The sequence below is a fragment of the Epinephelus fuscoguttatus genome, linkage group LG16, assembly GCF_011397635.1.
Source record: "Epinephelus fuscoguttatus linkage group LG16, E.fuscoguttatus.final_Chr_v1".
Taxonomy (NCBI): domain Eukaryota; kingdom Metazoa; phylum Chordata; class Actinopteri; order Perciformes; family Serranidae; genus Epinephelus; species Epinephelus fuscoguttatus.
Genome location: NC_064767.1, coordinates 40,776,355 through 40,797,570, shown reverse-complemented (window position 1 = coordinate 40,797,570; position 21,216 = coordinate 40,776,355). Strand labels below are relative to the sequence as shown.

The window sequence follows — 21,216 nt, the reverse complement described above, 5'->3', positions numbered from 1 at the left end:
TTTATAGCATTAAATAACTAATTCAAACCAAACTCTGAAAAACAAACACTTGAATATACAGCACAATGATAAAAACTACCTTATCTGACAGAAACCATCTCTAGGAAAAATGTATCTGTTGTGTACATTGAGTTTTTAGTTTGGCCCATATCCCTTTCATTAACATGGAGAGGACGGGCTTTATGACCTGTACTGCAGCTAGCCACCAGGGGGAGATCCAGATGTTTCGGCTTCACTTTTGGGGGGCTGTCATGTCGTCCATCTTTGTATACAGCCTATGGGTTCATCCCAATATCACTCCTCTATCCTCTATCCTCAGTCCAGACGTTGCGCTAGACTTTTTCCTCGTTGGTCATTTTGACTGACAGGGTCATAAAAATCCGGTCATAATCTATTTTTACTGGTCATTTTAATTTTCATTTTTAAATGATAATAAAGATATTCAAAGACATTTAGTTTTCATTCGTACGTTTTTAATAAATCCAACAAGCAAGTTATAAAGTGTGCATTAATAAGGACATGAACGAAAAGATGAACAGGCATCCACACACCGCAGTGCTTCAGTACGGCGTCTGGTCTATTTTTCACGCGAGCCGTGAGTGCTTCTGTCAAGCTGGATAGAGCGGATTGTACCAAACAGGAAGTCGGACACAGAAAAGACGAGAGAATCCGGCCAATTTTCAAAATAAAATAATGGCATGCACTGAGGAACGTGAGGAGAAAATATCATGTTTATAATTTAAAATAACACAACAGTGCATAATCAAACACATTTTTCAATATCCTAATCACTTCATTACAATTTTAATTTTGTGTCACCGAGTCTACAGACATAACTACATAAATAAAATGGTCAGGTGTTTATCCAACATTGTCATTAACTTATTACATTATAAAAAAACGATTAAAATATGGACTTACCCATGTTTAAAATGACCTGTTGAAGTGAAAAAACAAGTACTGACGGGAACAGACGAGTGGAGTCGATGTTTAACCGGCGCGGAGAGCACAGGAGAAATGCGCTGCTTGTGTGGACAGTCAAGCGACTTCTCTGCAGCACTACCGCATCTGGTGTGTCCAGGCTGTTATGTCAACAACGCTACATGAAGCAGATGAATGATTTTTTCTCTGCAGTGTGAAAACAGCAGCCACTTAAACCACTGACTCCGCCGGCAAGTGGGCAGGGGTGGTAATTGCAACAGGTCAAAATGGCCGACGGCCTTCAGATTTTCCGGTCATTGTTGTAAAAAGACGGTCAGTGACTGAGAATATCCGGTTAACGCGACCCCTGCCTCAATCACATGATCCTGAAATCAATTTAGACTCGCCATCTTGTAGGATGTCTCAATTTGTTAAATGCGCTAGGAGGAGTCGAAGAGTCGAGGAGAGAGGAGGCTTTCAGAGGAGAAGGAAGCGAGGATACACAAGTGCAGCCTTCGTGGAAGTCTTTTACCAACTGACACACCCCCCTGATTGGATATCAGATATTGACTGGACAGCTATAGTTCCTATAGCTGTTAATAAAGCCTCCTGACAGCTGATTCAGTATTAATTAATAAGTATCAATAAATAAATAAATCTTTGCTCATTTACCTAGTAGGGGTAAGTATGAAAATCAGCTTTTGGATGTTGGGTTAACTTTAACCATAGATTATATTAAAACTGTGTATTTGTTGCTGTTTCTAGGTTGTGGTGAAGAAGGAGAATGTGAACTGCATTGCTGTGGAGTGGAAGAAAGGTGTGAAGACTCAGTATGCCCAGGCTGCCAATAATGCCAGGGTGGTGGCTGCCCAGGTGGCATTCATGATCAAATTCCTCATGGTAAACATGGCACCCCGTTAACTGTCACTACGAGCACAGGATATACAGTACATCCTCATACACAGAGTGTATGTTTCATTGTATGTGAAACTTTTCATATTACTTTAAATAGCTCAGTATCAGTTTAATAACAGAGGCCAAAGAATAAACTCAAAATGACACAACAGAAAGAGTGGAAAGGGCTCAGGCAAAGCTGAGGGGACATTCTCACATACAGACTGTGGTTGAAGGACATACTGTATGATAGTTTGGTAGACATCATTATCATCATCATCATCATCATCATCATAATTATCTTTGCATTTAACAAACATGTTCCATGACACAGGACACCTACAAGCAAAAGGCTAATAAGTTCCATATAATCGGACACAGCCTTGGAGCTCACATAGCAGGAGACGCTGGTAGCAGGACCACTGGCCTTGCACGCATCACAGGTAAACTTGCCACAGTAGTCATACTTTATAATGGTGTGTTAGCTGAAGTCACTCACTGTTTAGAGACAATGGTCTGTTATTCTGCATTCTTTTGGACTCTGGTCTATTTGACAATGATATATGTGTTTTCTCAAAATATAGTGTGTTTTTGTGATCACGTGTGAAAATATTTAGGTAATTGAGTTTTAAAAAAAATAATATTTTTCATTATTATTGCATTTTGTGAAGGTGTATTAAAACTAATGCATAATATTATTAAACTGTATTTATTGACATTGATTACCAGTGTTAGGATCACTGGACTCCACAGATGATTTGTTCAGTTGTGTAAACTGACATTTCCTGTTTAGCCCACTCACAACTGACAGCTGAGACCTTTTTGTTCTTAAGACAAAAGACAGCATGAAGGAACTCAGATTCCCACAATCCCCTATTTTTCACACCTATGTGTGAAAACCTTCCTTAACAAAAACACAGCTCCCATTGGGTTTGCTCTCTTTGTCCTGGGGAGAGTTGTTGGTGCTGAAGGATCTGCCTGCTCCTCATCCGCTTTTTCTCACATTTCTGCATGCTCACAGCAGAAAAGAATCCCTGTCTGCCGAATGGCTCTCTGAATGTTGCCTGCTTCAAGTAAACACAGAACCCTTCTAAATGGTAGAAGGTCCTAGGCAAGTAAGCACCTGCAGCAGACACAAGGGGCCCTATTTAGATGGTCTAAAACGCAAAGCTCCAGGCGTGCAGTGCATGGGCGTGTCCCAGTCACTTGCTAGTTAGACAGCGCGTTTTCAGACTGTGCGCCATGGCAGAGAGTCTAAAAGGGTTGGACTTACTCTGTGAATTAGTCATGGGTGTGTTTTGGGCGTATCATTCAATAAGCCAATCAGAGTGTCACCTCTCATTCCCTTTAAAAGAGGCGCAATCGGAGCGCACAGTGGAGAGCTAGTTAGATGGTGGACCTACCAACTGGAAAGAGTGAGCATTTTACAGCTGAGGAGACGATAAATGTATCTCTATATTGACTGTCCCGTCACATCTGATGTCAGATCAAAGGGGATTGGCACCGTTTGGCACGTTTGGCACGCGTAATGGAAACCCAACCTGATTTGATTAACACAGCTGAAAACTAATAAGTTCACATCCCTCTCAGCCAGCCACAAACAGCCACAGCATCAGATAGGGAGTATGTATTCAGCATCTGCCATCTCAGAAAAGCCAAAAGAAAAGAAACAGAGTGAGACTGCAAGAGAGAAAGAGAGAGCCCGCGCGCACGAGAGAAACGCTGTCAACAAATTGTAAATTATTCAATTTATTTTATTTTAACCTGGGAGGTTAGAGAGCCCAGCTCTCTCTCCAGCATCCTGAGACACGTTCATTTTACAGGCTATGCATCATCAGCCCGTGGAGGTCTGCTCGCAGTTCTGTATATTCTGACACTGCGAGCTTGGACCTCCCGTATTATGATGATCATTATTACTGCGATTAGATCATTCTGATTAATGACTGACCATTAAGACGTGTTTCTGATAAATATTTTAATGTGCACAATAATAACCTTCCACATTGTAATCATATTTTTATTTGTTATCTTTTGCATATGTGTGGCTGCTCTGTGTGTGTCTGAGCAGAGTGCACGCGCATTGTGCACTTGCCTAGAGACACATATTACTAACTTGTTTAACAGCGAAATACTGCGCCGTTGACTTTAGACCAGGTTTTTGATGGTCACTGGCGCATTTGCTTTTTACGTCATCTAACTAGCAACGCACCATGACTGCGCCTGACCACTCCTCATTTTGAGACCAACACACCCAGAGAAGCGCAAGTTCATTTGCTAGTTAGACGAAGAGGGCGCAGGGCGTGAAAATGACAACTGCATCTGCATCTAAATAGCAATGACACTTGTGACATGGATTATGTGCCCTCCGCTGTCCGCTTTAGACCATATAATAGGGCCCTAAGTCTGCAAGCTAACTTCACAAGCACCAAAGAGCAACAAAGCTGAGTTAGGACCGAACTGCTAACTGTAATGAGAAAGAGTGAACAGTCTCCTCTTACCTGCACCATTGGATTACAGCACAGGGAAGACTAGACTGGAACCAAATTTCTAAAAAGCCAGGCTCATCCACAACAGACAACCACAGGCTGCCAAAAGTAACACACTACAGCATCTCTTTGCCCCTCCATTCATGGAATGGTAACAACTGGATCTAATTAACCTTAGTACAGTAACAGTACAGGCAAAGCATTTAACCTTTATTAATGTATGTTATATTGATTTCAGTGACTTTAATTGATGTGATCTCTTTGGAATCAGGTTATTGGGTAGATGGCTATACGTTAGCTAATGTTTCACACAGAGCCGGGTTTTTGCATTCAACTGAACATCTCCTTTACTAACCTGGTGCCATTATAAAACATAGATAACACACATTCACTGTAATTTGGCTTTCATATCTTTTCTTTTAAAGGCCAGGTGGCCTTTGTCTCACACACACACACTCACACAGTTTTGTGTCTCAGTAAATAATGAATAAATAAATAATAAAATATCATAAATTAACCCCACTACTTAAATATTTACTGTTGCAATGGCAACAAGTACTGGATGATGTAAGTGTATATTAGCTTATTCTGTCACATCATCGAAGCACTCTTACATGTTAGTGTTAGTAGTGTAGTTAATCTGACGGTGCTAGGTACTGTAGACTACTGAAAAATGCTGTCATTTATGCAACTAATCTCTAGGTTTTAGGTCTTAGATGACATGACAGAATAGGTGTATTTATTTAGCATAAATATCTTCTAATGTTGTATAGATCCTTTGTTTGCATAATGTTGCATTTTAATGGCCATTCGATTGTCTTTATACATCCACATAAAATTCTCTTGGCTTTTATTTTGATGTATTTACTTTTACTTCCGTGTCACTTATCTGCCTTTCTTCATTCTCTGGCAGATCAGTGTTGACACATAAGAGAGTTTTTTTCTGTATATGAAAAAATGATTGTGTTAAGTAATCCCAAGAGAGTGACATGTTTAAAAAACAATTAATAATTTCATACTACACAACCAACAATTGTAATTACTTCAAATGTTTATAATACCTCCAGGGACACATAATGAATGAGCTGAAAGCAACATGTACATGTAAATTGCATCAGTTTATTATATTAGCTTGTGTTTAGAAGGCTTTGGAAGAGCAACTGAGGAGGGATCCCTCTTCCAGGACGGACAGACGTGCAATAGATGTCGTACAGAACAGATCAACATAATAAATTAACAGTAATCCGTATGACACAATGAGACAGAGAGAGAGAGACAGAGAGAGAGACAGAGACAGAGACAGAGAGAGATGCAGGACAGACGGTAGAAGCCTGTCTGTGACAAGCAGCCTCAGAAAAACGCAGAGTGTAACTGCTCTATTCAGTGTTTTCACCAGTTTAATCACCAGACCATTTGTTTTGGAGAGGAGGAGATCTCTGTGGGTAATTCAGCTCCTAATAAAGCTCCTGACCAATGAACACTGAAGGAATTCTAATTGGGAGAAGTTTCAGCTAGTAACAATGTGCAATCCTCACCGCTTTATGCCGCTAAATCCCCCTACTGTAAGTCTGACACACTAGACCTTTAAGGGGCAAAAAGGCATTCCTGTCTCATACCACAATCTCATTTTGGTAACCAGGGCAATCTACAGCATCTTAATTTTGTCCAAAGGGTGTACTTTGTTGTAGTCCATTTTGTGATATAGGTTGCTTAGACAGCAGAGTTTCAACAATCCCATCTGTCCCTGTGCATGTTGTTAAATTCTCATGTTGTTTGATAATAGGATCAGAAAGAATACAGGCCCAACCATTAATCTGTCTTTGATGCAATACCTTTCTTTCTCTGCTCAGGACTAGACCCAATTGAACCTTACTTCCAGGACACTGATACCTCTGTACACCTGGACACCAGCGACGCCGCCTTTGTGGACGTCATTCACACAGATGCTCTTCCTTTCAACTCCAAACTTGGTACATATCTCTGTTGATCACAATGAATGAGGTCAAAGTGGGCAGAATTTGCTCAATGTCTTCACCTCTTCTGCTTCTACTTTCTAAAAGTCTAGTCTGGTGTGGTTGCGGTAGTTTTAGAATATGACAGTAATTATAGAAAAAATTAAAAACAACAAAAACAATATTCAGGGCTTTTCAAAACAAAAATTATTCATAAATTTCAATTTACCATCTGAATGCTATTTTTTAAACTTGTATAATGGAGCTGAAAATAAAAGAACCAAGGCTTTATCATCTTTAGCAATTTTTAGTGAAATCTAAAAAAAACTCTTTATCATCCTCTCAGGTCTGGGGATGTCACAACCTGTGGGCCATAGTGACTTCTATCCGAATGGAGGAGAACTGATGCCCGGCTGCTCCGCCAACAAAGGCCGCCCCTCTGACCTGGATGCTTTCTGGGAGGGTGCGATAAATTGACACACTGACAAATTTGATCAGACCAAATGGAAACACACTGATCATTATAATGATTTTAGTATAGTCACATTTTTTTCTGCCACCCATTTCATTGTTGTGTCTAGTTGTTATCAGTGGTGGGAATCACGAGAGGCCCAACGATACAATATTTTCACTATACATAAGTCACAATACAAAATTATTGTGATTTTAAACATTTTGCGATATGCTGAGTATTGGGATAATGTATACTGCGATAAATGCAATTAATAATAATGCATAATGCAATTGATTTTATTATACTAGAGGGCTAGAGGGCTTTACAGTAGTAATAACTCATATGATAAAACAATCGACACTTAGTGAATGTGTATTGATACAACATTGCCATGCAAAACATTGTGATGCTATGCCTTATCGATTTTTCCCTCACACCTAGTTAGTGCTGGTTCAATAAAACTTGCATAGGCTATTGCCAGAATTCCGACAGTTATTAGTGGTTTAAGCCTGAAGGGCTGAAATCCTTTTGGTTTCTCCTGATTTATTTATTATTATTATATAATTGTTTTCATTATTATCATTATTATTCTGAAATGTTTTCACAAATTCCTGTGAGATGGTACGAATAATGCCAATAGGGGGCTCTATAATTAAGGTCAAGGAAAATTTGGTTTTGAAAGGCTGTTACCCTCGCACCGTATGTCATATTGACTTGAAACCCGACACAAATGGTCAGGTGAAGAGGTTCTACGAAAGCCTGAAGAACCCTCAAGGTCCGCCCACTAGATTGTCCGCCATATTGAATTTTTTGAAAAACACCTTTTTGACATCTCCTCCTAAGGCATAAGACAATTTGTAACAAACGTTCTGTGGATTATCATGGGATTTAAATTGTCAAAGATTTTTTGATACGTCATTGCGTTTTGATGACACTGACCAATGAACTTTAGAGGGGGCATGGCTCAGCACACAAATGGATTTTACTTTTTAACTGTTGAGCCAATTGTCACAAAACTTGTAAAAAATGTCAACATAAGTAATTGAATCACACCCTGAAAGTTTGATTTAAATCAACCTATAGGGGGCGCTACCCATGCAAAAAGTTGATACTCATAATCAGCCAGAGATATTTGTACAAAACTTGGTTTGCATCATTTAAGGTCATGTCTCAGTCAATGCACAAAATTTGAAAATGACTGCTTAAAGGGGGCATGGCTTATTACATTAAATCTAAATTTCAAGACTTTTCACATTCCATACTTCAAAAAATCATAATAACAGAGCTGAATGTTTTTTTCAGCACATCCACTGAATTGTGACAAAACTTTGCCACATTGCAACATATACTCAATACAGAAGTCCGTCACTCTATATTTTTAAGAATATGTTAAATTAATTAATATCTCTCAGAGACTTTCTTTGGATACTAGATGTCATATGTTTCAAATCGTGTTTAGATCGGTTTATTGGTTAGCTCACAGTGATATTCATTATCTTGTTGTAATTTGTACTGTATGCACATTTTCTATGTCATCTAATTTTTAACCAAATGTCACCAAAATATTTGACAATATACTTGAAATCAGCAGAATGATGTGCCATATTTTTCAGAATTTTATCACCACGCTATAACTGTTCTTGGTATCTTATTGTATTTTAAAGATATTGGCCAATGAACTTTAAAGGGGGCGTGGCTCAGCAAATGACTGCACAATGTTTGGGCCAATCATCACAAACCTTGCAAGCAATGTCTTAACAGGTGTCAGGACCATATCCTGAAAGTTTAATTTATGTTGACCACTGGGGGGCACCACAAATACAAGAAATGGGCATGCAATTACACAAAGCAGATAATGAACTAGAAATTGATTGTACAATCATTACAGAACTTGCAGGGTACGTTGAATAATAGTTAGGTGTATTAAATTATTATTATTTGAAACTGGTGAATAGGGGGCACCACAAGTTCCAAACAAGTGCAATGGCCTTTCACAAAATTTGACCATAATCAATAATGGTTTTTTCAAACATCACCAAACCTGGTGGACCTTTTATTAAAGCCATTAAAACATGTCCGCAAAATGTGTTTGCAGTTGACTAATAGGAAGCAACAGAGTTTCCAAAGAAGAGCGTAGCCTGGTAGAGAATGGTCAGGAATGAAAGAGCATCTGTCTGTTTGTCCTAAAACCTGTTGTTTATCTTTAACACAGGTGTTATAAACTGTCAAAGGTCTTGATCTTACCCAGCTTTCAAGTTTTAAATGTCCATACAGGCTTGAACCCTCGAATTGCCGCTTGCAGCTATATTTTTACTATTTATCATGTCCATGTGGTCTAGACCTAAACTAAAAGACTGTTCTAACTTTAACTGCTTTTTGAAGAATCCACTGAGATAAATATTTTTTAGTTGAAATAAATACTTAAATGAACGTATCGATTAGCTGACTTCCAAGCATGGATTGTCTAAAGTCAAAACTCTCCAAAGACCCCTCTGCTTGTACTTAGCACAATGAAGGTCAATATTGAATAAGGGCCAGGTCACCGAATGCAGCCTCATATGCCATATACTGAATGAACTATTCCTCATACAAACAATAGTTAAACAAAGAACTGGTTCCTCAATTCAACACATTCTTACTCCCAACTCATCACATATCGTCATTTGATCAGCAGACTTTTAAGTCTACATATTATGCACTAGTTATCCTGGGTGCATCTGTTGTTGCAGCATGTTGTCACTCCGACCTTTCCTTACCACATCGAGATATTACGTGCAAGGTACCCTGGGTGCGTGGTTGATGACGTTCTGGGACGCCGTGTCAACTTCAGCAGGTTACATGCATTGTCTGTTTTCAAAATACACTTCCGTTTTCATGTACAGTTTGCAGGAAATGTACAGTTTGAATACAGTCTCTTTCAAAATATATGTACTACACTGCGAATTGAAGTTTATTTCCTTCAACAGCAAACACATTTAGACACACACATGCACGTGCTTAGGTTTAAGCAACAAAAGCACGTGATTGGGTTTAGGAAAAAAAGAACAGGGCTTGGATTTACGGTCTTACGGGAAGTAAAAATCAGCTTCCCGGGTCAAAGTCAGTGTTTGTTGGACCCATGCACCACCCCTCCCCCCCACCCTCCTTGCACTTCTGCCGCCTTGACATTTGTTGTTGTCATGGCAACCTGCCACATATCAGGGACAGCTTTTTTTCTCTGTATCTGAAGTCACTGACCAAGCGCCAGGTTTCAACGACTTTGAGTGAGACTGAATTGGTTGTTGTTGGTTGTTGACATACAAAATACAATACAAATACGACAAAATACACTTCCGTTTTCACAGGAAATGTACAGTTAGTGTCACAGTCTGCTTCTCTCCCTCACCTGCTCCTGGTAAATTTCCACTCACCTCCCCTCTGACTGCCAGCCACACCCATCTCATCAAGGCAACTCTGCTCACCTGCTCAACTCAGACTGCCACCTCATCAGCCCAACTCCACTCACCTGCTTTCAATCACTGACTGGCTCAGTGTAAAGACTCCTGCTTTCCACACGCTCACTGCCAGATTGTTCTTTGACTTCATGCGAGACCATTCCAACATTCACTTTTGGCTTGATTCCCCGGTTCTGACCCCACTTGTTCCTGACCTGCTTCCGTCATCTCTGCCCTGGTAATTACCTCAGCCTTCTGTCTGTGACTCTGATTCCTGCTTGCCCCCTTCCTGGTTCCCGTCTGCTCGGCTCTGTGGCTGCATGGTGCAACACCAGTCCTGCATCCCTTGTTCAGTTCCTAGCAATAAAAGGCATTACCAACTGTCTGCCTGCCTCTGAGTGCTGCATTTGGGTACAATCTCACCCCATGACAGTACAATCTGGCCAGAAATGTACCCAGCACACTCTCCCTCATCGTGGAGCCACCACAGAGGGATCCAATCATTCATGGACCCAGCCCCAGACCTACATGAGGTCTCTGACAGAGAGGCAGCCTTATCATCAGCAGGAGGCCTGGGCTTAAGAATTTGCTACCCAGTTGGATTAAGGACTTTGTGAGCACCCCTGATTCTCAGCCTGCACATGAGTCAGTTAGGCTGGGGGTTGTTAGCAACGTTCTTTGGAACCCGTCTGGCCTTGGGAGGTCCACGGAGCCTCAACCAGACTACCAGATGTGGGAAGATCCCGAGGCCGTCCTGCCAGCAACCAGGCCAAACCTTAGTCCCAGTTACCCAGCATCCTGCAAGTCCCTCAATCTCTTGTCTTGGCTGACGTCATTACTGTTCCGGCGTCGGGGGTCCCGGCAGCAACATTCCTGATCTAGCGTCGGTGGTCCCGGCAGACGTCACTCCTGTTCCGAGAGTCCAGTTGGCGGTCCGGCCGACTCCTGCACCCAGAGTCCAGTTGGCAGCCCACTAGACAACCACCCCTTCTGAGCTACAGCACTTTCAAGACCCTCTCTGTGCCGGGCTGCAGTGCTCTCAAGTTCCTGCCTGTGCTGGGTTGCAGTGCTCTCAAGTCCCTGTTTGTGCTGAGCTGCAGCGCTCCCAAGTTCCCATCTGTTCTGAGCTGCAGCACTCTCAAGTTCCTGTTCCTGTGTAACTACAGCACTCTCAAGTCCCTGTTCATGCAGAGCTGCAGCACTCAAGTCCCTGTTCCTGTGTCAGTGCAATGTTCTTAAGTTCCTGTTCCTGTGTCACTGCAGCACTCTCAAGTCCCTGTTCATGCAGAGCTGCAGTGCTCTCAAGTCCCTGTTCGTGCTGAGCTGCAGCACTCTCAAGTTCCTGTTGCTGTGTCAGTGCAGCAGTCTCAAGTCCCTGTTCCTGCCCAACTGCAGCACTCTCAAGTCCCTGTTCATACAGAACTGCAACACTATCAAGTTCCTGGTCATGACAAGCTACAGCACTCTCGAGTCCCTGTGCATGCTGAGCTGCAGCACTCTCAAGTTCCTGTCCATGCTGAGCTACAGCACTCCCAAGTTCCGGTTCCTGTGACACTAAGGTTCTCCCATGTTCCTGTTTGTGCTGTGCTGGGACAGCCCCAAGTTTTCAGATTTATCGTTAGAATAAATGTCAGAACATATAGAAAACGACATGTAAACGTGATGTCTTACCTTACCGGTGTGGTGCCATGTTTGTTTACCATTTAGCTCTGCTTTCCAAAGCGCGGCCGAAATATGGCGAGCTCTAGATAAAGCCCACCTGGATACTACTCCAGGTGGAGGTGTCTCGTCCTCGGTCACATCCAGACCTTGAAAATAAGGCTGCAACTGGTCCCATTCCTTGCAACAGAGGCATTCCTCTTCTGTGGGCACTGGGGCACAGCATCCACAGGTACACCACCAATCTCCAGAGCTACGCAGCCTTGCAGCAGCCATTCCTCCTCTCTCGTCCTCTACCTGTTGCGCCTCTCTCTCTCTCTCCTCCGTTCTTCAATTTCATGAAGCTCTTCGTCAGTGTATGAGGCGGTCTCTGTGGAAAAAAGCTTGTTTAGTGGACTAACTTTGCACTTAAAGTATGCCCGTTCACTTACTTTTAACAGGTCTGACGCTACTGTGTGCCCTGGCTGTATCTAGGCTAACAGCTAACATGCTAACTATTATTTTTATGTCACTAGTCACTTGAAACAAATTTAGGATGATAGGAGACAGGTTGAAATAAACCGAAATTTCCCTTTTTCATGTCTTTAAGTTTATTTCATTGTGCAACAAATGCACATGGTTAGGTACGTGATTGTTTTTTTTGTTTTTGTTTTTTTTTTAAAAAAAAGGTTTGCTCTACATTGATACAGGAAGCAAACCTCAGGCTCGCCGGGTGAAAGTCCAGTGTTGTTAGAGCCATCCACCATCCTTCCCATCTGACCTGTAGGGACTTTCCAGGTCCTTAAATTATGTTGTTGTCTGGGGGCATTTCAAACTGGTGTCATTTGGTGGCTTTATTCACTGACACCTGATGACCTTGAAAAGATACCTGTTTTTTGTTGTGTAATGCACAAACCAATGACCAAGCTGCAGTATTTCAAGACTTTGAAATGAAAATGAGTTGCTCAATTTGAATTGAGAAAATTAAGTTGTTGTTGTTGTTGTTGTTGTTGTTGTTGTCGTCGTTGGTTTGTGTGTGTGTACACACTATATAGTGACGTGTTTCTGTTATTCAGCACCCCCTCACTGATGTAGAGAGAAAATATAACACAACTGCCTTCAATTCAAATTACAATTACAATACAGCTCCATAAACTACATCCTCCACAGTTTGTTATATCAACACGTCTCTTAAACAGTTTTAACAGAAACTGAACATTAGGACCTTCATGAACGATTTATGTGACTATTTTTTTATGCTCTACACTACACTGCCAGTGTTCTCAAGTCTACAGGCTTCATCACGGGCACGCTCCCTATACATAACACAGTGACTCATACATAAGATTTTCTCAGTTGTGCAACTTACAATGCAGAGCCCCCTGTGGAATATTGGATTTGTCCCAATGGAAAAACTGTAAAGAAATCCCAGGCGCAGTTATTCCTGTTGGACCTATCTGAGCAAATTTTTCTAATATAGACGACGGCATCCTTCTTTTGAACTGTGCCACTGAGTAGCAATGCTCAAGTCGCAGCATTGGTCCCATGTCTGAGTCGAGAGAGAGAGAGAGAGAGAGAGAGAGAGAGAGAGAGAGAGAGAGAGAGAGAGAGAGAGAGAGAGAGAGAGAGAGAGAGAGAGAGAGAGAGAGAGAGAGAGAGAGAGAGAGAGAGAGAGAGAGAGAGAGAGAGAGAGAGAGAGAGAGAGAGAGAGAGAGAGAGAGACTGGTGTCAACTTATTTTCTGTGCCAATTTTCAAAATTACAGCAGGAAGTTTCACATATATTTCATGTAGATATGCTTTAAAGTCATTCTCTTTCTCAGCTGACAGCTTCTCAGTCTTCTAAACACCCAAATCTTTCCCATGCTCAGCGATGCATTATGACCCTGCTCAGTGTCATGAGTTCATACTTAGCCATCAGAAATTTAAGACTCAAATCTACATTAACAACTCTTCACTTATTCCTCTTTACCTTGTGTTCTTTTAACACCATGTCCCTCTCTCCTCCTCTTCCCTGTCATCACCTGTTTCCATCTTTTGCCAGGTTCCAAGAAGTTTGATGCCTGCAACCATGTCCGAGCCTACGAGTACTACAGTGAGAGTGTGGCGAAACCCCAAGGCTTTGTAGGATTCCCCTGCTCTGACAAGGACAATTTTGCTGCTGTAAGTCTTTGGTTCAACGTTAAGTGTTAAAGCTCCTGTAGCTATATCCTGTATTATTAAATAATTATTATAGGTGAAACGACACTTTGTAATACTGCAGCTGGTTGAGTTTGCACAAACTTTATTTCAATCTAGGCTTATAACAATACATCAGATTGTTGGTTGTATGGTAACTTTTTATCTGCAAAGTAATTAGTAGGCTAATTCTTCTTGATAAATGTGGTGGAGGAAAAAGTACAATATTCCCTTTCCTTCCAAAATGCAGTGTAAAGCCGGATGTCCACTGGATCCGTATCCTTTGCGTGCGCAATCTGGCCGAGCTCGTGGCCATTCAAGTCAATAGCCCCTTTTCCACCAACATTTCCAGGAACTTTTATTACCAGGAATTTATTTACCTGGGTAAAAGAATTCCTTGCAATCTGTGGGGTTTGCTTTTCCACCACACCTCAAAGCCAGTAGCCGAACTAGCATGCTGTCCTTGCGTAAAACATAACGTTACTGATGGTGGATGAGAGACTGTGGACAGAGCATATTGAATATCGCTGTCTACATGTTAACATGTTCATGCTTGGTGAACACATGTATTGATAAAGTACTGGCTTCTTACACGCTAAGGTTTAAGGTCACTTACCGTGTAGGCATGTGTGTGTGGATGTGGAGGAGTTCAGCGCCGGCAAAAAAGAACAGATACCGTTAGCGCTTATCAATACTACGGTCTTTGATCATTTAGCCCCGGGGCTAATTTAGTACTGGGTTTCGTTACTCATCCTTAATCAAAACACAAATGAAGTGAAGCTTGTAGAAATTAAATAAAGTTTGCAGCAGCTGCCCGTGCCAGGAAGTGCGGAAAGCTGCAAGTGTGTGTCTCACCAATCAGCATTCTTCAGAACACAGCCCCGCCCCATCAGGAATTCTGGATAATCTGAAAAGTCCTACCACCTGACTAGGTACTTTTTTCAGGGCAAGTTTGAGGCAAAGTTTTTTTCCCCAGGTAATTTCGGTGGAAACGCACCAAGGCTTTTCAAAATCCAGGGTAAATGATAAAAGTTCCTGCAGTGGAAAAGGGGCTAATGTAAGCTGCTCCACCAGAAGCACTGCAGCGCGTCCTAGCCACGGCCTAGAAGCGGCTTGGCACCCCGCTCCACTAAAAATATGCGCCAGGTCTATTTTTGATGGCACGTCAATTTGCACAGACCAAATGAGTCAAACAGGAAGTCAGACGCAGAAATGACGAGAGTATCCAGTCAATTTTCAAAATAAAACACCCATGAAAACTCCGGATCGTATTTCACCTTGCTACATCAACATGATGTCAAAGTGGGTGGCCCAAGGCCTGAAGGGGGTTGTTGATGTCTTTATACCTCCAGGGTTTCCACAGATTATCGTGTGACATTATGATCTCACGATCCACCAATTCCAGCCACTTGCTTGCATGCCGCTATAGTTCCAGTTGACATTGACGCCCAGCACAGGACAGAGCGAGTCCACACCGTGGTGGAATCGCGCACACGACGGATCCAGTGGACATCCAGCGTAGGGTATACACATAAATAAAGTATCTTTAGCTTATTTAGGTTCAGCGTTAGATACTGAGATGGACAGAGCCTTCTGTTAGTACTCTGCGTTCATGTTGTTCGTATTTGTGTATGTTTTCTGAAAGCTTGCAGATACAGATGAAATGGAGCGGTGGCACCGGAGATCATGGAGGCAGTGTAGTCTAGTTCAAGCCAGATATGGCTGTAGAGGACACTAAGGAAATTTTAATAATCGCAGAAAATAACAAATCAGTAATATAGCAAAAAGAATTCTCCATCTACATGTCGGGATATGTATAATGTTAATGGCCGCACAGTCCACCACTGTCTACAGCACTGTCTCCGTTTAAAGGTAGAATACTGTCACCTTATTTGTTGTGTGAAACTTTTGGCTCTGCTCTCTAGTGCCATCTATTCGCTGTATCTATGTCAGAATAAAGGACACATGGAAGTATGAGGGCAGTGACACTGACATTTGAAATGGATGTATGAGCCTTAACTTGTACATTGTTTGAGTTAATGTAGCCCGCATACTGCACGTCATGACATGTTTCTTCAAAGGCAAGGCAAAGTGGTGAGGAGAGGCACATCATCATATTTGACTCTTCAGATGTAGCCTTAGTGCCTGGTCAGATGAGAAGGTGGCCAAGGGAAATTCATTGTGTGTCCTTCCTTGTGAAATAAATGATGCTGTAGGCAAGCATTTGTACTACCACCTCCTGTCTCATTACTGATGGCAACCCGTCCTACTCCAACAGAACAGGGTTATGTAAAATTGGATAGCACAACAAAGCAAATAACGTGCTCCAGTGATGATGTTTTCTTTGAAGGCTGATGCAGCGGTTAGCATCAGTTAGATCAAGGCAAAGTTTGATTGGATTACTGGCAGAGTGAACACCCATAGTCAGCTGAATAGAGGAAGCAGTGAGAGTGGGATGGAGAGAATTGTGAATGGATGAGCACAAAGAAAGTCTTCCTGATTGAACTTACGCTGAGCTTTATAAAATAGGCTTTGTGGCAAACAACATTTATCATACTTAAACATTTTGTTCAGCAAGATAATCTTCACAAATGAACACTTTTATGATTTTTGAAGCCTAAATGCAATTGCCAGAAGTAAAAAGCTCAAGTTAGGCTATGAATAAACTCTACTATGGTCACATGACTTCAACGTAGGCACCACAGCAAGGCTGTAAAGCCGTGTTTAGGTGATGACATGCTGTAGTCTCATTTAGCTACTTGTTAGCAGCAGCCTTTTTTAAAACACATAAAAGCTTCAATTCACAGTGGGGTATATACTGATGTGTTTTATATCGTAGAACAAAACATTAAAGTCTCTTAAACTTAGACTTTGAGACAAGGGCAGTAGGAGTGCTAAAATGCTAACTCATTTTCGGATTTTAGGGCTCATTACTGGGGCATATAGGAAAGCTTCCATTTGGACTCTCTGCTTCAAAGGTCAGAACTGTCAAGATGGTTTGCAATTTGTCAGAAGTATATCAAAGCTCAAAAGTTGTGCTCTATGTAAAAGATCTGCACTGGCATGCATCACCCCACATAAATTCACTAATTGCAGCAATGCCACTGAAATAATTTATTTACTGTTGTAAATGCTGGTCTTAACAGACATTTACAAAACTAACAAACAAAATTAGTTGGGATCACTAGATTCAAACACTTGGTTAAGAACAGACGTTTGTGTTACATTTGCATGAAAAGTTGCGTGTTAAGTTAGCTGGATTTGCTCATAAAAATAATGTCACAGACGAAGGATCTGGGAGGCATTTTATGTCCTCAATTTAAACAATGAGTCGGATGGAGAAGGGGCCCATATGCCTACCAACCCAGCAAGTGTATGGGACTGCCACCTGTTGCTGTATGACACTGATATGGCTGTGAACCATTTCTTTGGTTTTAGAAGTTGATTCGGGAAGATTGGATTTTTGTTGCAGTTGAGGGGCGATGTAAATGGGCTTCCCCGACGTCATCCATGTGGAGGGCTTGTATCTGCAGCTGTTGGTGTTAATGACAGTTTATCCCTGCTCTGGACACATGTCCTGATCAAAGGAGGCCGGGGGAGCGCAGAGCATGACCTCATATGACTATGTCCCTGTTGAGAGATGACAGCACCTCCTTGTCGTTCACCTCGTAAACGCTCTCTGGTGTTATTCCTGCAGCCATAGCTGACAGCCACAAAGTCAGACTGTTCCCACACAGTAACCTATTGCAAAACCACTGCCATTCTTCACCTACGTATTTATAAGGTGGAAATCTGCAACATTTTTAAGGAGTATGGAGGAAAAACCCTTTAGGGTTGTTACTTTTCCATGACTATTCACTGACAGGAAAAGACTCATGCACTCCATCACAGGGTGAGTTCATTCTTCACACCTCACCATGTCCTTGACTCCACAGGGAAAGTGTTTCCCATGTGCAGACAAATGTCCTCTGATGGGCCACAATGCTGACAAGTTCACTGTGACTGATGGCATTTCAAAGAAGTACTTCCTCAACACGGGCAGATCAAAGCCCTTTGGCCGTAAGTACCCTGCCCTTCCTTTTAAGTGTGACTTACACATAAGCCGTAAGGACTTACTGTTTAGATTTAACTGTATAGAAACACTGAAACATATTTCTATGATTACTTACCCAGTTTTGTTGTTTCTATGCTTTCAGCTCAACATACAACTTACTAAGTTTTCTATGGACTGATACCATTTTCCACTCCAGTGGCTTATTAACTCCATTTCAATCAGATTTGGGCAATTAAGTATCAGAGGCATTGGGCATTTTCAGACCACATGAGTGCAGGACACACTGACAGGATGTGCCATGCAGTATTAATTTTGACAGCTACTTTAGATTTAGTCTTAGTCTTGAGACAAAAATTCTGCATAGTTTTACATAGTCACATATTAGTCATCTTTAGGGCCTCGCAGAGACCTCTAAAGGAGCAGTTGCTCAGAGTTAAAAAAAAAAATGGGCATATAGAACATGATTAAAACACAGTGGTGTTAGGGCTGTGTATTGGCAAGAATCTGGCAATGACACAGCTATTACAGTTCAATGTGCTATGATATATTGCTATACAGTAAGCATGGAGATACTTTGCAATTTTTAGATTGATATTATTTTGACATGGACAGTTACATTTCAATTACACTGGACAAACCAGGTCCAAATTGAAGTGGGGGAAAGAATGGGGATGGTGATGGCAGGGTGGAGTGAGAGAAAAAAGTCTGTACAGAGGAGCACAATATTTAACTGTTTTTAGTGTACAGTAATCAAGCCCCTACTAACAAATGAAGCAGCCTGGACGCTCTGGTTTGCTATACTCACAGTGCAGGCTGCAGAGGTGAAGATACTCCTGAATGGCCCGTCCAGAACACCACTGCAGCAGCAAACTCGAACATGGAATTACAGACATTAAAAAGAACATGGGAGAGATATTACCTTACTGTTACATGTTGCCATGGCATGATGAAAAGCCTGCTGACACTGCTACCAGGTGGCTCACTGTGTGTGTTTTGTTGGTTCCCAGTTAAACATTTGTCTTTCCCTCCTCTCTTTTTCTCCTGATTTGTTTTTTCCTCATAGTCTCTTCTCTTCTTTCCTTGGCTCTTCTCCTTTTGTTATTATTACACATCTGGATAAAGGCCTCATTATACTTCATATTGAATTGTAGGACAAGGCAGGGTCAGTTGGGTGCTGTAGTCCAAGTAGATTTGAGAATGACCTCTCTCTTGTTTCAGTCTCCTTGTCCTGAGCTTCTGTTTCCTGCATATTTTCTATGGACTGTTTCTCAGTGACTCCAGCCTTTGTCTCCCACCCTGCTGTGTCATGCACACTTTGTGTTGGCTCCATCTCCATTTCTTCATCTGACCTATCACTTTCTTCCTGTCAATCTAGGAATAAGCAATAATCTATCAGTTAATCAGCATTGATCTTCTATTTTATTAAACATAATTAACAACTCTTGAACCTTATGCGATTATAGATCTAAAATGTAATGTAAAATAACTAACACACTGTAATGTAGTGGTGTCTATGAGAAACTCTGCAATGCTATTCTTACCTGTTGTGCTCTTTTTAATCCAGTTGGTTAGGCAAAATACATGGAACAACATATACATAATTTATTTCACCCACTTACTGGTTCTTCAACTTCCAACTGTTATACTGTCGTACTGTTGTACTGTCTATATTATTGTTCTGTTGGACCGACTGTTGGACTGACTACAACGGTCATGAGGTGACGTCATACGATGAACTGGCTAGCTGCAGGTCATTTATTATAAATTATTAACAATTAATAATAATAAATGTTCTTGTGAAAGGCCAGAGGAAGGCCTTCACCACAAAAAATAATAATAAAAAACTTGACAAAGGGGCACTTGGGGGTCAAGGGGCAAAAGGGGCAGGTGCTCCAGCCCCTTCCGCTCCCCCCTCCGCACGTGCATGGTTATCTTTATTCTTCGTAGGGTTAGTCAACTTTTAGTCATTATATTTTCTATATGTTTTTTTTTTCTTAAACCTAATCCAGTTAGGCTTATTCATGTATCAGAAATTAGAATCAAGGTTGTATGAAAAAATTCATTGAGACAATTTTTTTCTACAACTACAAATCATATCTGCACACTTACAAACTGTCATTTCTCCAGCAGTGTTTAACAGGTTTAAGGGGTGATTCACAAGCACACGTGTAGTGATCATCATTTGAAAAGCTCAACAACTCTCTTTTTATGCTTAAAAAACTTTGACATCATAAATAAATAATCTGAGACAACTAAAATTTGTATCCAGGTTCATTGTAAACTCTGACTCATCCATCTCACTGTTTAGAAGCAGAAAAATAGCTTGCGCAACAAGTTAGTGTGGAGGTTTAAACTCATGTCTCACAGAGTTGGTAATTTAAACTAAACTTTCATCTGTCAGAGAAAAATGATCAGTGACCTCAGACTGTTTACTTACAATACAGCTACACTCACAGATAACTGAGCCTCCTACCTGCCTGTCAAACAGCATCAACCCATTCCAGTGACAGTTCGGATTTGAGTGCAGCCGTTCAGCAGCTAACAAGCGGAGCTAACTGCTAGCAGCCACCACTGCAACTAACAAACTCCACAAATACATTCAGCGGCTCCACCATTCACAGACAGACACATATGCTGTTTATTAACTGCTGAATTACAGCTCACAACTGACACAGCTGATGCTGGTCTATATTTATCTCATCATCGTCTCATTTTCATCATGGAAAAAGGTCGTAGTCATTGTTTTCATCAATGAAATGAACACTGGTGCCACGGTACTGAGTAAAAGTAATCTATGCCACATTATCCTTCCAAAATATTAAGTTGTAGGTTACATGAATGAACATGAATGATCTTGACAGTGAGAGTATGCAGCTTCTGTAAGCCCAAAGGGGAAACATGAGTCATTTTGTCACACTGTACTCAAGTGAGTTTAGAAAGGTGTTAAAGGTTGCAATAGTTACATTTTATTTGCTGACTGATGATATAAATGCCAATTGGTATCAATTTTGGAGTGATAGACTGGGGCTATTTCCTAGACTGCGAGGACACAGTACATACCAAATTAAAAAATGTATCAGTAGAAAAAATATTTGTTAATTTTTGCAAATACTATGGTGTTGAATTTAAATGTTTTCATTTTAACCCCAATATTCTTATTCTTTGACCCCCCCACATATAGAAAATGATGCTTGTCACAAGATTTTT

General features: G+C 41.2%; 1 protein-coding gene across 1 annotated transcript in view; it reads left to right on the top strand.

Moving 5' to 3' along the window:
• Window positions 1–21,216, top strand: part of LOC125903982 (inactive pancreatic lipase-related protein 1-like) — a 65,684-nt gene that overhangs the window by 15,441 nt on the left and 29,027 nt on the right. The window contains exons 4-9 of the mRNA XM_049601225.1: window positions 1,687–1,821; window positions 2,150–2,258; window positions 6,152–6,271; window positions 6,600–6,716; window positions 13,822–13,940; window positions 17,891–18,014. Coding sequence (XP_049457182.1) covers window positions 1,687–1,821; window positions 2,150–2,258; window positions 6,152–6,271; window positions 6,600–6,716; window positions 13,822–13,940; window positions 17,891–18,014 — 724 coding nt within the window. The remainder of the gene's footprint in view (window positions 1–1,686; window positions 1,822–2,149; window positions 2,259–6,151; window positions 6,272–6,599; window positions 6,717–13,821; window positions 13,941–17,890; window positions 18,015–21,216) is intronic.